A 14,885-nucleotide genomic window follows, 5' to 3' on the forward strand; every position below is an offset into this window, starting at 1 on the left:
AGTAGGCAGCGTCTGTGTCTGCACGCATAGAAAAAAACCCCACAAACACACGGATTCACACACAAACACACGGATGTATACACAAACACATGGAAGTACACACAAAACACATGGAAGTACACACAAAACATACGGATGCACACACACACACACACACACACACACACACACACACACACACACACACACACACACACACACACACACACACACACACACACACACCTTACTAAACTCCTGCCTCAGCATGATCTCACCTGCGGTTCGGGCTCATTAAGAGGTAGATCCAAACAGATCTTCTCACCTAGAGCATGTGGAAAGCAGCAGCACAAAAAAATGCAACAATAAAATCCATAGTTACCCCCACCCAAGTGAAGATCAAAGTGATCAAGCCACCACGTTGACCAATAGTAATAGAGTACAGCCAGACATCGCACAACCGCACACATCCGTTTTCCACAAAAAAAATATCCGGATAGGCGAGGGAACTGGATAATCAAACACACATACTGTATGTATGCATGGCATCTGCTGTAAATCGGTAACCAACGATTTTCTTCCGGATGGCGAGGGGTCCGGATAAAAGAGGACCGGATAAGCGAGGTCTGACTGTAGTTTCACATCTACTGTGGCGGACATTGAAATCTGTTGGGAGGTCAAGTGGCCTCGGGGCACTGGCCTTGCAGCCATGAACCTTGCTGGTCTAGTTTTACAATGACGTGAACGTGAACTACAGTGCATGTCGCGCTAAAAGGACTCTGGAGTTAGGGCGCCGGCCCCCGGTCATCCCATCGGATTTCAACGTCCACGACAGAGTCACATGAACATACGGGACAGCCATGTTGTCCACTCAACCCCTTCATCTACGGGTCACATGGTGTCGGCCATGTTCCACTGTCCACATGACATACTATATTTCTCCCAGTATAGGTCGCACCCCTATTTCCAGGTTTGAGCCATATTGTTTCAACATATTCGCGTAGGTAGGTTATCACACTTGATTCTAAGCCCTTCTCTGCCCTTGAAGATTAGAGAAAAAAGGTACGACTTCTATGTAGGGGTCTGGGGAGTGCGATACTGTAAAGTCGGCTGCATACATGTAACATACCGTCTCTTTTCGCCTTCAGCTGTCCACTGAGCGTTGAGAATGTGATGACATCAGCAGGATTCTCTACAAGGACAACACACATGCGCATACACACACCGAGAACACAACACATGCACACACGGGCGCGTACACACGCACACACCATTGGACCATTGGACATGATAACGATGCTACAGCAGAAGCCATAGCAACTTGTGCTAGGATTGCACCATTCAACAGCTTGCAAGGCTGAAGAATTGGCCGCCACTATCCAGCCTGGTCTACACCACACAGCTATGAAGTGGCTTTTTTCTGGCCAGTGAATCCCTACTTTTTGGTCTTTTTATTTTTTCCCGCACACATCACACCACATACTCCGACATGCACTGGCTGTTGGTAACCACCCAGGAGAATGAAAGAAAAGTCAGGAAGAGTCTGAGAAAGAGAAGAAAGACGTGTGTGACCATAATTGTCGGGAATCGAACCCGCAACCTATCAATTGGAAATCGCTGCACATACCACTGCACCATATGGCACACACTCACGCACGCACGCACGCATGCATGCACACACACACACACACACACACACACACACACACACACACACACACACACACACACACACACCATGCATCACACAAGCAAAGGAAGGTTAGACTGGAGCAGTGGATGAAGGAGACAAGGCTCAAAAACGTAACTGCGGCCTTTGTGCTCTTGTGTGCAAGTCAGGACATGCTTTCCTGTCCATCATTTTAGAGGCCGTCCAGTAACTACCCAACTTTTTTCACCAAACAAATTATTTGAGTTTAGACCCAACGCCGGCAATGTACATGTATCAATGTTTTCTGAAACGAAATTGGTCAACCCCCTCCCACCCCATAACGAGAAATTATTTCGTTTTGGGGAAAAGTTCAAAATTTATGGACGACTCCTTACACGAAAAAGGTAGACCAGGGTTAGACCAAGATTAGACCATGGCTCGAAGTCACGGCTAAGTGAAATGTTTCAAGCCAGTGCTAGAGAAAAACATCGGTTCTTTGTTGGGAAGTACTGTGTCCTCCGACCAGCTGTCTCTCTCTCTCTCTCTCTCTCTCTCTCTCTCTCTCTCTCTCTCTCTCTCTCTCTCTCTCTCTCTCTCTCTCTCTCTCTCTCTCTCTCTCTCTCTCTCTCTTCTCTCTCTCGCTCTCTCTCTCTCTCTCTCTCTCTCTCTCTCTCTCTCTCTCTCTCTCTCTCTCTCTCTCTCTCTCTCTCTCTCTCTCTCTCTCCCTCTCTCTCTCTCCCTCTCCCTCACACACACACACACTACACTTACCTAGAGCTTTGAACAGTACTGCCGCCGCAGCTAGTGTGGCATGGCCGCAGAGATTCACCTCACAGGTGGGTGTCAGCCAACGTAGCTTGAAGTGCCTGATGGAAAGAGTCAATAGCACAAGAAAAACAAACCAATTATATTGAGCCTGAAATGTAGATGCTACATCCACTTGCTGCATGGATAAAACATTTTTATCCCTGCACCATTCATTAGAATTACTAAGTTCCGAATGTATGACACCAAAACACATAACCTCACTGTTTGCGGCCAGTAGCAAACAACACAAGCGTACACCAATAAACTCTGGTATGTACCAAGAGAAAAGTGGGTTGGTCCTCAGTCACGTCATACGGCACTGTCGGGTACCGAAGAAGAGAGCGCCGAAGAACAAACAGGCTGGGGTTTCACCCGGTACAGCATATCTATACATACACGGTGACTCAACCATGCATAGACTGTAGTACAGGAACCTAAGAACGGCCTAAGTTACGAGGCTGCCCCCCCCCCCCCCTAGTTTTCGGCACCCAACAGTGTACTGTACTGTAGGTCATATGACGTGATCGGTTTTACGGGGAATTTGGCCACATGACACCATTGGGTATAGGTGGAATTCGTCACATGACATGATTGAATTTACAAGGAAATTTGAAATTTGTACTTGTAACATGATACCACTGGTTTAAGGGGGAAGTTGTCATATGACATGGTTTTGGGGGAAACGTGTCGCACGACATGATTGAATTTACAAGGAAATTCGAAATTTGCCACATGGCATAACACTCATCGCACGTGCGTGTTCTGTGACACGGTGACCTCAAGTGTGAGTTTTGAAAGAAAACAACAACAAAACAGTACATCACCAGCCAGCCTGGTTCAAGACCATGTCAATGTATGCTTGATCACCTTCCCCTGCTCTAGCCATAAAAAGAACAACCGGGTTCACAGATCTTGTACGGATTTCCATATACGGAACGAAAAGAGGTGACAAATTGCCCATACACGGATGAAACACGTACAAAAGGCAGTACAGGAACATCTGACGTGACCTGGATCACTTCCTTGTATGGTGGTGCACTTTTGACCATCACCTGATGGCCTATTTTACTTGCGCTGGATAACCTTTTCTGTTACAGTCGACCTACCCTTATAACGATATTTGCGCCACACCAAGAAATATTGTTATAAGGGTAATATTGTTATAGGGGTAACTGGTTCATTTCATACACATACGTCATAATGCATGGATTTTGTTCATTTATTACACTCTTCACAGCATAAAAAACTGACATACATGCACATTATGTGCACAGCAAGGTGCCCACTGGTGCCCCATTGCATTTCGTCATGTCCCAACGACTTATCAAGTGAAGCTTGCCCTACCTGGATAGTAGGCTCTACATATTCCCTGCTAGATATTGTTATAAAATGGAAAATGTCGATTGGTCAGCCCATTTATATCGTTATAGGGGTAATATCGTTGTAGCAATATTGTTATAGAGGTAAGGCATTGTATGCACTAGTCAATGGAGTGATTTGGTTTGGCAGAAAAATATCGTTATAAGGGTAATATCGTTATAGAGGTTATCGTTATAAGGGTAGGTCGACTGTATCTGCGTATCCAGTGGCACACTAGGAAACTCTGTTGAACACTTGAACTGATTCTGACCAATCGTTCCAAAAATGGTGACATCATCTCTGCGTCGGTGTTGAAAATACTGCTCCGAACATATAAAAATGTGTGGGACTTGTGCCGATAATTCGAAGTCAGCAAAGCAAAATTCCAAGTTCACTGTACATTATGAAAAGTCAGCTCAGTGTGCATGAGCAGGCTGTACTGGCCAGTTCAGTGTCCGTGAAATCTGTGTCTAAGATGCACAGCGCAACTCTGGGTGACAATGCGAGCATTTTGATAAACATATCGTGTTGCGGGCACATCACTACGTGTTTGGATACTTACAGAATGCCCGGATAACTAGAATTTTTTTGCATTTTGCATTTTGGGGTTCGAATTATCAGGATTCCACCTGTACAATATACTCCGGGGGTTATGTACTCTTGATAGTTGATACTACAAGGACATTGTACATGTACCTTCTGCCACTACCATGTGTGTAGTAGACCAGCAAGGCGGGCAGTCGGGCACCCTGCAACCAGCCAGACGAGGCTTCGCTAAATATGGGCACGACCAAATATAGATATCCCACCTGCTAGCCCATATATGGGCCATACACGTGGGAGTGTTTCAAATAAGGCACACAACAAACAGACCAGGCTAGGCTGCACCATGCGCCAGGGCACTTACAACGTGGACAGCTTCTTACAGCTCCATGTACATAGCAAGTCAGCTACACAATAGCCATTAGGCTGTCCCCTTGGAAAAATTCGATTCCGCGGCCGCGGCAAATTTCGCAGAAATAATTGCCATCATCCGCGGAAATCACGGAATCCACACTTTTGCCCGCGGAATCTGACTTTTTTAGGGTAATTTAGTAAAAATACTACTCAGAAAGCAGCAGAAAAACTACTTTGCGATCTGTTTGAGCACATTGCTCTTGCCAGTGTAGGTGAGTGCAGATCTCTCCAAGATTCTTCACTCTCATTCAGTTTGTGACTGCAAAGGATAGTGTGAAAAGTGCTCCTTCGTGCAACTAGTTGTCATATCCTCTACAAGGAGGGTGAAAAACTTGCAGAAAGTGCCGCAGATTTTTGATTTTACCGCAGAAAATGCCGCAGAAAAACCCCTGTTCCCCACGGAACTTGCCGCGGAATTTTGAATTCTTGGCCGCTTTTTTCCAAAGGGACAGATTAGGAAGCTTCCACTGCTCACACAGCGCCCAATAGTTTGAAATGTTGCCTGAGGACTGCAGCGCATGAAACTTCAAGTTGCAGCTGAACCTCGTCTTGACTTCTATGTGAGCTAGCTATGCATATATGGGTGGGCGCATATCTCAGTTTGCACAACGTGAGAGGATGTGCCCTAAACCCCTACAGATTTAGCTTCGCTCGCCTTGATGTTTTACTGCAAAATGTTGCTTCAAAATCATCGATGTTTTGCTGAGCCTAGCACTAGAAACCCGATATTTTGCTCCGCTTTTTCAATTCTTCGACGTTTTCTTGAAAGAATTGCCAGCAATGATTATGTCTATCTGGGCTTAGTGTGCGCCTATAGGACCTCGCTGTGTGCGCCCGAGATGCATGGCCCGAAAAGGCTGGCACTGCCAAGTGCGGTCCACACCGCATATACATGTGATTACTTCACCATGTGGTACTTCTGAAGTACAGTAAAACCTGTCAAGGCGACCACCTGTCCTAGAAGACCACTGGAACCAGGACCAAGGGATGCTATTTCCAGTCAATTGACCCTGGATAAGGAGACCACCTGGTAACAGAGACCACATTTTGAAGGTCCCTTGAGCAGTTGTCTTAGACAGGTTTCTCTGTACATGCAACCAACCAAGTCAAGAAAGAGTGATGACGATAAAGGCCGTGGGTCCCTTGCTCTGCCCAACGTACTACACCAGGTGACATCATACACCATTGGCAAAGCTTGGGAACAGAAGATTATCTAGCCAAATCATCAGTGCAAACTGAGTTAATCCATAACCTATTTGCTATTTTAATTCTATACAGTATTTCTATTTGCTATCACTACATTTTTTTACATTTTTTGAACGAAATTTCATAAAGTGAGAAAGCACTCACCGCGAACTACGGAAATCATCAGCTGCATTAAGCCGTTCAATGAACGCTGTCTCAGACAAATTCATCTCCCGTGCAATTGGCTGCATTAAGTGCTCGGGGAACTAACGAGAACATAGAGACAGAACAAACAACAGAACCCAACGGCACGGATTATTATTATTCTCTCTTCTTTTCTCTTGGTTGTGGTTTCTTTCCGACCGGCTGAATAAACACAGCCTGTACGCTTTAAAAAAAATGTTTTAATCATTACTGGTGCAAGTCAACGTATGATATTAGAGAGAATAAGGGCGTGTTGGCATGGCACAAACTAGAACATGATCCACCAGGACAGCGCGTTCGGTCGGGACTGCACCTGTTCTGGATCGGCCAGAACATGTTCCGATCCAGAACATGTTCTGCTGGCTCAGGCATCGAGACCGGAGCAGCCAGCGCAGCTCAATTTTTCACGGTGAAACCTGGCGAGAGCATCGACTTCCGTCCAAAATGATCACGTGCATGCGCATTAGGGTTGCATATGGTATGCACTCGCTGCAACATTCGACGCGTCCATGGAGATGTGTAGCATACATTATGTTGACAAATGCAACCGCAAACCCAGACCTATCAACACTGGGCTATGCACCTGATTACGTATCATGCTCCAGGTATGGGGAACAGCCAAGGCGATTATCAGTCTCGATACTTAAAGTCAGTCACCACAGAGTGGACACTGGACAATGGAAATAGAGGCGTTTCACCGTCTGGGGAATTCCTGCAGCTGTCAGTGGATCTGCTTGCGCGGCCCGTCACAACGCTCAGCTCCCACACTATGCGCCTTGGAAATGGGACCCTTTGCAGTAACCATCTACATGTATGCGTTCAGCTCGCAGTCCTAGCCTGTGGGAAGATGCACAATATTATGCCCCCCCCCCCGTTCAACCTAGTCGGTCATGTCTGCATACTGTTCAATGAGAATAGGTAGCTTGCCTCCTGCAGCTGCTGATCACACCAACTGAGCCTCAGCAGTCCTGGTACCCAGCCCTTCTGGGCAAGTTCACCGATGTGCCAGTGCAAATTCCGGCCAACCTAATAGATAGGGGTGAAACGAGTATCTATTTTGACCAATCGATCACTCGTTCATAATATTCGATCGAGTATCCGATTATTTCGAGTATTTTATCAAAATTCAAAAGCGCTAGATTTGCAAGTTCTCGACCAATTCGGAAGAAATCATCTATGAACATAGAACAAAAGTCGCCAACGTCTTGTACAGAGTGTAAAGTAACGATTTTCATCAGTACTTTCATATCTCAGAACGTTACATGCCGTGGTGATCGCATCGTCCAAGCCTTAAAAAATACTGACTCAAAGCCATGCATAACGCATGCATACCAGTGGACCAGCGGTACAACAAAAGTTTTAAAAAAATACAATGCCAATACTAAAAAAAAAAAAACAAAAAAAAACGATCGAGTGCAAAATTTCGAATACTCGCTCGTTTGAAATTTTCGAACGAATACTCGAATATTCGAACTAATCGTTTCACCCCTACTAATAGATCCAACCGGTAGCTGCCATCCACTGAGTACCCACCCGTCTTAGTCTAGCCGCATGGCCGATCCCGGGCTTTCTCTCCGGCAGTAAGACCTGCCAACACTGGGCCGTGCACGCGTACAGGGTACTGACGGATTTATGAACCCTGACTTTGTTGAGCCGAATTGTCGCACACATACCGCACACGCACGAATAGAGCCCCATTTGCTGGAGGGAATCGAGATAATGAAGCCCTTCTAGAAACATTATAATACTCCAGCACGAAAATTTCGAAAAATAAAGTGGTGTTGAGCATGCAAGCAAGTGCACAACAAACAGTTTATGCAGCTCACAGTTCGTAGACTAAACTGCAGGAGGTGCGAATGTGCACACACACACACACTCTCTCGCACACACACACACACACACACACACGCCACCACCACCATGCATACGCCCGTCACAAGAGAAGCACGCAGAGCAGGTATCAAGGTGTGTACGCTTGTAGTACTGAGACTTGCCCCGCAAAACTTAATGGCGAGAAAGTGATACATACTTCCCAGTACAGGAGTTCTCCTCGTCTATGGTTTGTACCCAGTGAATACACAGGATTTATCCTATGAATGTTAGTTATTCTAAAGTGAAAGTTTACTACACTACATGACGTGAGTTCTCGCCATCGGTGGACCCCATAGCAAACCCACGCATAGTTGCACACTCTTGGGGGGGGGGGGGGGTATATACTCTTGCTGCTACAGTAGCGTGTCAGTTATCCGACATCCGGCACTGACTTTCACTGGCAAGAGCAATGTGCTCGAACCGATCCCAGAGTAGTTTTTCTGCTGCTTTCTAAATAGTAATTTCACTAATTTAGCTGCAAAATTCAGATTCCGCAGGCAAATCTGTGGATTCCGTGATTTCCACAGATGATGGCAATTTCTGTGAAAATTGCCGCGGCCGCGGAATCGAGTTTTTCCAAGGGGACAGATGAGTAATGTCTGCATCTGGCATCCCTTATACTCTTTATAGCTATAAAGTCTAGCCTATTACTAGTAATGCACAAACTTCAATCCACCAATTTTTATGCTCTAAAATAAAACTGCTCAAGAGCCCTTGTTTTAAAATTTGTGCGATATGGGGTCTTGGTCACTCTCCAACCAGTGAAGAGCCTGAGTTTCGAGACCGGTCTGGGCGCGAGTCTCGCCTGCTTATGTCTCGTGAAAAGCTTTCGTGACGACGAATCCGACATGCCTGACTGGTTTACAAGAAACGATAATTATGGCAGACTGAGATCTACGCCGCTCATCCTCAGAATGCTGTGTGCAAGTGTGTGCATTTCGATATCAGTTGCAGCAAGAGTCCATAACCCCCAGAGTGTGCAACGCCACACAAATCTCTGTCACGGCTCGTTTTCAACATTACGTCGTTTTTCATGTAGCTGCGCGTGCAGGCCGGCCGCGACATTCGCTACATGAAAATGAGGTAATGTTGAAAACGAGTCGTGACAAGACCCTATAGCGTGTAAACCTCTCTAAACACAGTTAAGTTAGTGACTAAACCTCTCTGATCCAGTGCACAGTTTTACAGAATGACTGAGCTCATAATTTAATCATACAGCATGTGCTGGCATGCAGACTTGCAGGTCTTGCATTTTTTCGTTAAATGTGGCATGCATTTTGTAATTGCTCACACTGACCTCCCATGACAGAAGGCAAACAGCAGCTGGGTTTCCCGAAAACGGCGTGTCTGTGAACGAGTCCACAGTGAACATTGGCAACGAGCAACTGTCCGACATGTTCAAGCAATCAGCAACTGAAAATCAATGACCAATATATTCTGCCTAAAAGTTATTCCAAAAACTTGTATCACATGTATCATCTGATAGCCGATAGGCGTACTTTTGTGAGTTTGTGCTACAAAATCACAAACGTTTCAGAAAAGGGTCAGGGCGTACATTGTAACTTGAACTACCGGAATTTCGGTAGCCAAATGATCAAAAATGAAGGCAGGGAGATGGTTTTACATGATGTAGTATTCGAGCTTCTTGAAGGTAAAAGAGTAGTCTTTTTCAAATCTATCGCGAGTTGTAAAAAAATTGCAGGGTGTCACAGACCACGTTACTATTACCAAGAGTACATAACCATAATAGCAAGAGTACATATTATGTACTCTTGCTATTAGTACCAAGACAAGAAGAGAAGGCAAGAGTACATAACCATGATAACCCCGGGTTATGTACTTGGCACAAGTGGCAGTGAAGTGCTGATGGTGCAGCTGGATCATCATCGTAGATCTACGATCAAGATTCCATAAACAGTTTTGTTTATGCACTCTTGCTACGATCGATCGGGTACGCGGATAGACTACGACACAGAGTAGATTGTACACGTACTGTACACACACCCCGAGTTGAGGCATGCAAGAGTGTCGTCGATTCTACATTTTGTACACATCGCCCATCTAGTCGTCACTCGTACTCGCGTACTCGATCGACAAGCGAATGCACCATGTGCACAGACATGTGCACTGCACACACACAAGATCAAGATTCAAGACAAGAGAAGTAAAGAGACTCTGCACATACAGTCAGCAGCTGCTGGTCAGTGCCCATACTTTTTTGTGTGTTGCTGCCGCATGCTATTTTCCTCGGTCAGGGCCGCGCCAAGCATGCACAGCATGCAGGCACCAGTTACAACTCGTACACAAACACAACAGGCATGCACGAACCGTGTACGTGTAGATTCTACCACACTCGTACTCCCACTGTACAGTACTGGCACTACACAAATACAACAGTTTGATTCCACTCATTATTATTGTCACTTTGGCAAAGTATCGCACTGTAGTTTCTCGAGTTCATTGCGCGTTGTTTTGGATTTAGTTTTTTTCCTTTCATGTCACCTGAGACAGGTAACTATCTGATGCTGCGTGAATACTGGGAGCTTCTGTCTTTGTCGTCCCCGCGTGGACTGGCGTATTGGAAACTTGTACTGGACACAATTCATCCACGTAGAATTTTCAGATTGTGAGAATAAGCAGTTAGTAGTTCAATAGTAGCAGTTAGCAGTTCAATGGTTCCGTTGGTGAGGAGAAATGAAGCATCCCGGTGCCAAGATGGTGATAGTTAAAGCTTTCTCCAGTAGAACTCGTATATCTTTCTCCTTAGCTTTGTTAGTTTGCTTGGCACTGTTATCAGTAGTACCTAGCTGTGGAAATGCTGCAACTAAGAAAGGTGAGTTGTCAAGGAGAATTTTGGTTGGTGTTGGATTCATCGACTTCTCAGCTTGTCAGGATTTCTCTGTATGATCTGGGTATTTTCTGTACTCCATGTTGCCCTGTATGTATACTGTTGTTTGTTGAATGCTCACTCAGCTTCTCAGCAGAAATTAGGAATTAAAAATGACGATGGCAGTGCCGAACAAGTTCTCGTGGTGAGCAGGACGTTTGAATGTTTGATATGCTTGTTTTGGTAGCGGAGTTGTGTGTTGTCTGTCCCAGTGACTCTTGTTCCTCCCTTTGGCTTTGAAATCCTTGGGAATAGCGATGGCAGTGTGCGTTCATTGAAACCTGATTGTATTAATTTTTGCGTGTGGAACCGAATAATGCAGTGTCGTAGATTCATTTGCCTCTATCGTGTTCTGGTCTGCCGCTTTCGTTGGCTATGTTCTTCAAGTTAGTTTCTTTCAAGCAACGCGTTTGTTTCCTGGAGCAATGATTCTTAGATCTCACTTTGCTTTCCTTGTGTTGTGCCTGTTCAATCATTTTACCACAGGCTGTTACCGCTCCGTCGAGGTCCACTGGTTCTGCAGATGGGCTGGAAAGGTAAAGTTTCATCTCCGCCCGTCCCCTCTCTCTCTCCCCTTCAATTGTTCAAGTGCTGTACTGTATTGTGGTGAAAAATCGCTCTCTGACTCACTCACGAATGGACACACAGCCACGTTTCTGCTGTGACACACGCGATGATGCGGCCTGTCACTTCACCTGCCTAGTGGAGGCTATTCCCGCTAGTTTTCTGCTAGTTTTCTGCGTCTCCCGGTCTAACTCGATGGTGTGGAGAGGTATGTACATAATCACTGTAGCCAGTGTAGGGCAGCTGCGCGGCGTCTCTCTTCTGCGAATGTGGAGACTCTCTTCCATTTCGTGAGAAGCCCTGGTGGTGCGTGCACGTGCTTGTGGAGACTTCCTCGCTTTTCCTGGCCGACATGCTAGCTAGTTTCCTGCGAAGCAGCTAAGCTGGGTGCGACTGCCAGCGCTCTATCACTAGTATCAGTGTATGCAGGCAGCGAATATCCGTGTTGGCAGAGAAACACCTTTTTAGCCAGCCAAACTCACTCACTGAGCCAGCCAAGCACTGATATGACTTGCCAGGATATCAGCTGAGACGTTGCGCTGCAGATTGCTTGGTCCATTGGTGTTCTACTTGTACTTGAAATTTGACAAGTTATTTTGCTGAGCATGCCAACTGTAAAACGTAATCCTGACATGGACTGCCCAGTTTGTCGTGTTGACGTCCAAAGGCATGTCTGGTTGGGCAGTGTGGGCGTAGGCTAGGTACCTGCAGTGCTAAAATGCCATCTTCTGGAATTCAGCAGCTGAATGCTGCACACACCCCACACATCATTGGCGAAAATGAATGCTGTCTAGAACTACTACTAGTAATATGGAGCTGGCATTATTGTACTACTGTACTGGTGGATCTGTTTTTGTGGGTAAAGCTGGCCAATGGCCAACATGTAACTCAACCCTGACTTCTGTCCTGCTGCTGGGCATTGTTGTAACCCTGCTGTGATGGCCTAGGAGAAAGAGAGAGAGAGAGAGTGTGTGTGTGTGTGTGTGTGTGTGTGTGTGTGTGTGTGTGTGTGTATGTGTGTTTGTTGGTCATCAAACAGCTCCACTGACTGGCAGAGCAAACAATATTCGCCGCACGAAAGAGTAATTGCCCAAGTCACTTACACTCACAGTTCAACAATAAGTGGATTACAGTACTGTGGGTTGCTGGAGAACTGGGGAGGGGGGTCAGCCACCTAGCCTAGACCGTTTTTATTTTCATGTATTACACTCTATGCCCAGTTGGGGAACAGTGTATACATTGGTACACTGTGCTTGATGAAATTCTAGCCTGGTCGTTTCTTCGGCGCTCCCCGACAGTACTGTAGTGTGATTCTGCAGCCAGTGCAGGCACTCCCAATGTATGACTACTGGTAAAGAAGGCACGACCAGTTTTTTCTTCTTTCTATGTTGACTCTAAGTACTGACTGCACGATGAGCTACTATGAGGAAGACAGTCCACACCCATAGCCGCTATATCCAGCAGGATGGAGTTTTTTCCCTACAAAATCCACGTATCTCCAGACACTGGGGTGAATAATGGAGTGAGGTGGTGGGGCCCATTAAGCTCCGCCGACCAGAGGTCTCGGCGTCATAGCTCGATGGAGTGCCAGTGCAATGGGTTGGAGCAACGAAGCTCAGCTGACCTCAGGTCTCTGTACGGTAGAGTAGTTCATTACCCCACACATGGGTTGCAGGCTCACCGCAGCCTTCTTTGCTATGGAGTCCAGTACTGGCATCATCGAGCAACTTCAGAGTTGTGATCCAACGTCGAGCACGTCTCGGTGTGCGCTTCACAACTCCTCTGTTTGGCTTGGCTTGTTCTGGCCGAATCTGAATACACCACCCTATAGGACTAAAGTGTAGGCTGAAAGCACATGTTTCTTGCCAGTGGCCACGATTCAGCCCGATTCAAACGTGGAAATTGTCATCGGAATAGGCTCGCTGTGACTTCCGTACAGTCCAGGTTTCTCCTTGAATGGATACTCTCGTCTAGACAAACGAATGCTGCTCCACAGTGCTGCTGTTATCTTGATCGGCCTCGAAATGCCAAACTAGGAGTGGTCCCGATGTTCGGTTGTGTGTGGGCAAGGCTATCTCTGACCACATGCTGCTGGTGTACCTTACTGCACGCATAGCGTTGTCTACCACCAGTAGTAATCTGTTGTCATGCAGTATGGTGTGTTATGTTGTTGGACGTATTGCAAACTGAATTCTGGTGTACGGCCCTGCAAGAAAACTCTGTGGGCCAGCTTCCGCGCTGTGCATTTCTCCCCATGGTCGGCAGACTAACGACGTTACGCATAGCTCAAACTGCTGCACTCTTGCAATCGTTGTACATGCACAGTATAATTCACGCGCGCCTATGTGCACAGTCTGTGTTTTTTTGTACACGTCCATCTGTACATAGACGTAGCGTAGCCACATGCCTATTTGCTTCACCGACACCTCATCTACATTTAGAATCAGGTCATTGTTCGATGAACAGCTGTCCTGCGCTGTGTCGTGCGAATATTTGCTTCCATTGTTTTGCAAGCCTAAGAGTAGCTCATTCCCACGGGTTGTTTCCGTGCATCCCCGGGCATGTGTTTTGGACTGTGCGTTATATATGTGTGTGTCGGCGTGTGTTTATCATTTCTGTGTGTGTGTGTGACACTGTGTGTGTGTGTGTGTCGTGCTTGCTTGGCTGACAGGATGTGTCATCAGGTCCTTCCTGTAGTCTCAGTTGCCTCCTGTGCACAGTTGACCAGGAAATGCTTCAGCTGTCTAGCGCGCGTGCGTGTGTGGGGTTTTTTTTTTATTTTTATTTTTTACTGAATACCACAGTACCATCAGATGCTGCACGGCGGGGGCGGTGGCATTTTGGATGGAAGTGTGTGTGTGTGTGTGTGTGTGTGTGTGTGTGTGTGTGCTGGCAATGCATTGTAGCAGCAGCAGTTCAGTGCAGGGTAGGATGAGTAGGGTGAACTCTTTTTGTTACAATGCATGCTTGTGCATACTGATTGTGAAGCTGTCGACGAAGTACATGTACAGTCATTTGCTAATAACGACTGCGGATGTAACGACAATTCGCGAATAACGACAGAATTCCCATGCCCAGAGCAAAGTCCCATCCAACTGTAATACATATAATGAGACTTCGGGTACAAGGACACTTCGCGAATAACGACCCTTTTCTGATGCCCCGCCGAGTGTCGTTATACGCAAAGTTGACTACTACTATTCACACCTCTGAAAGTACAGAACATTCCGTGTACTTTTTACTTTTTATTTATTCATTTTTTATACCCTAGATTGCCGTATGAGTTTATAAAATCATCAGTGTCGCATCATGCTGATGAGGCTCATCCTCTCCAACCTATTATTTTGTCCGCATGACTGGCTTCGGAGGCTCGGAGTACCAAGTATTTTTTGGATTGGATTGGATTGGATTTTTATTTAT

The 14,885-nt window shown here is 46.2% G+C and overlaps 2 protein-coding genes across 2 annotated transcripts in view; one reads left to right on the forward strand and one right to left on the reverse strand.

The window, feature by feature from the left end:
• The window catches only part of LOC135818414 (phenazine biosynthesis-like domain-containing protein), a 12,412-nt gene extending 2,706 nt beyond the window's left edge, over positions 1-9,706 (reverse strand). The window contains exons 1-5 of the mRNA XM_065331784.1: positions 9,312-9,706; positions 6,104-6,204; positions 2,402-2,496; positions 1,109-1,171; positions 258-304 (exon numbers count right to left, since the gene is read on the reverse strand). Coding sequence (XP_065187856.1) covers positions 258-304; positions 1,109-1,171; positions 2,402-2,496; positions 6,104-6,204; positions 9,312-9,410 — 405 coding nt within the window. The 5' untranslated portion in view covers positions 9,411-9,706. The remainder of the gene's footprint in view (positions 1-257; positions 305-1,108; positions 1,172-2,401; positions 2,497-6,103; positions 6,205-9,311) is intronic.
• Positions 9,707-10,418: 712 nt separating this feature from the next.
• The window catches only part of LOC135818415 (transmembrane protein 131-like), a 30,482-nt gene continuing 26,015 nt past the window's right edge, over positions 10,419-14,885 (forward strand). The window contains exons 1-3 of the mRNA XM_065331785.1: positions 10,419-10,847; positions 10,988-11,046; positions 11,388-11,437. Coding sequence (XP_065187857.1) covers positions 10,709-10,847; positions 10,988-11,046; positions 11,388-11,437 — 248 coding nt within the window. The 5' untranslated portion in view covers positions 10,419-10,708. The remainder of the gene's footprint in view (positions 10,848-10,987; positions 11,047-11,387; positions 11,438-14,885) is intronic.

Source organism: Sycon ciliatum, chromosome 5, assembly GCF_964019385.1.
Source record: "Sycon ciliatum chromosome 5, ocSycCili1.1, whole genome shotgun sequence".
Classification (NCBI taxonomy): domain Eukaryota; kingdom Metazoa; phylum Porifera; class Calcarea; order Leucosolenida; family Sycettidae; genus Sycon; species Sycon ciliatum.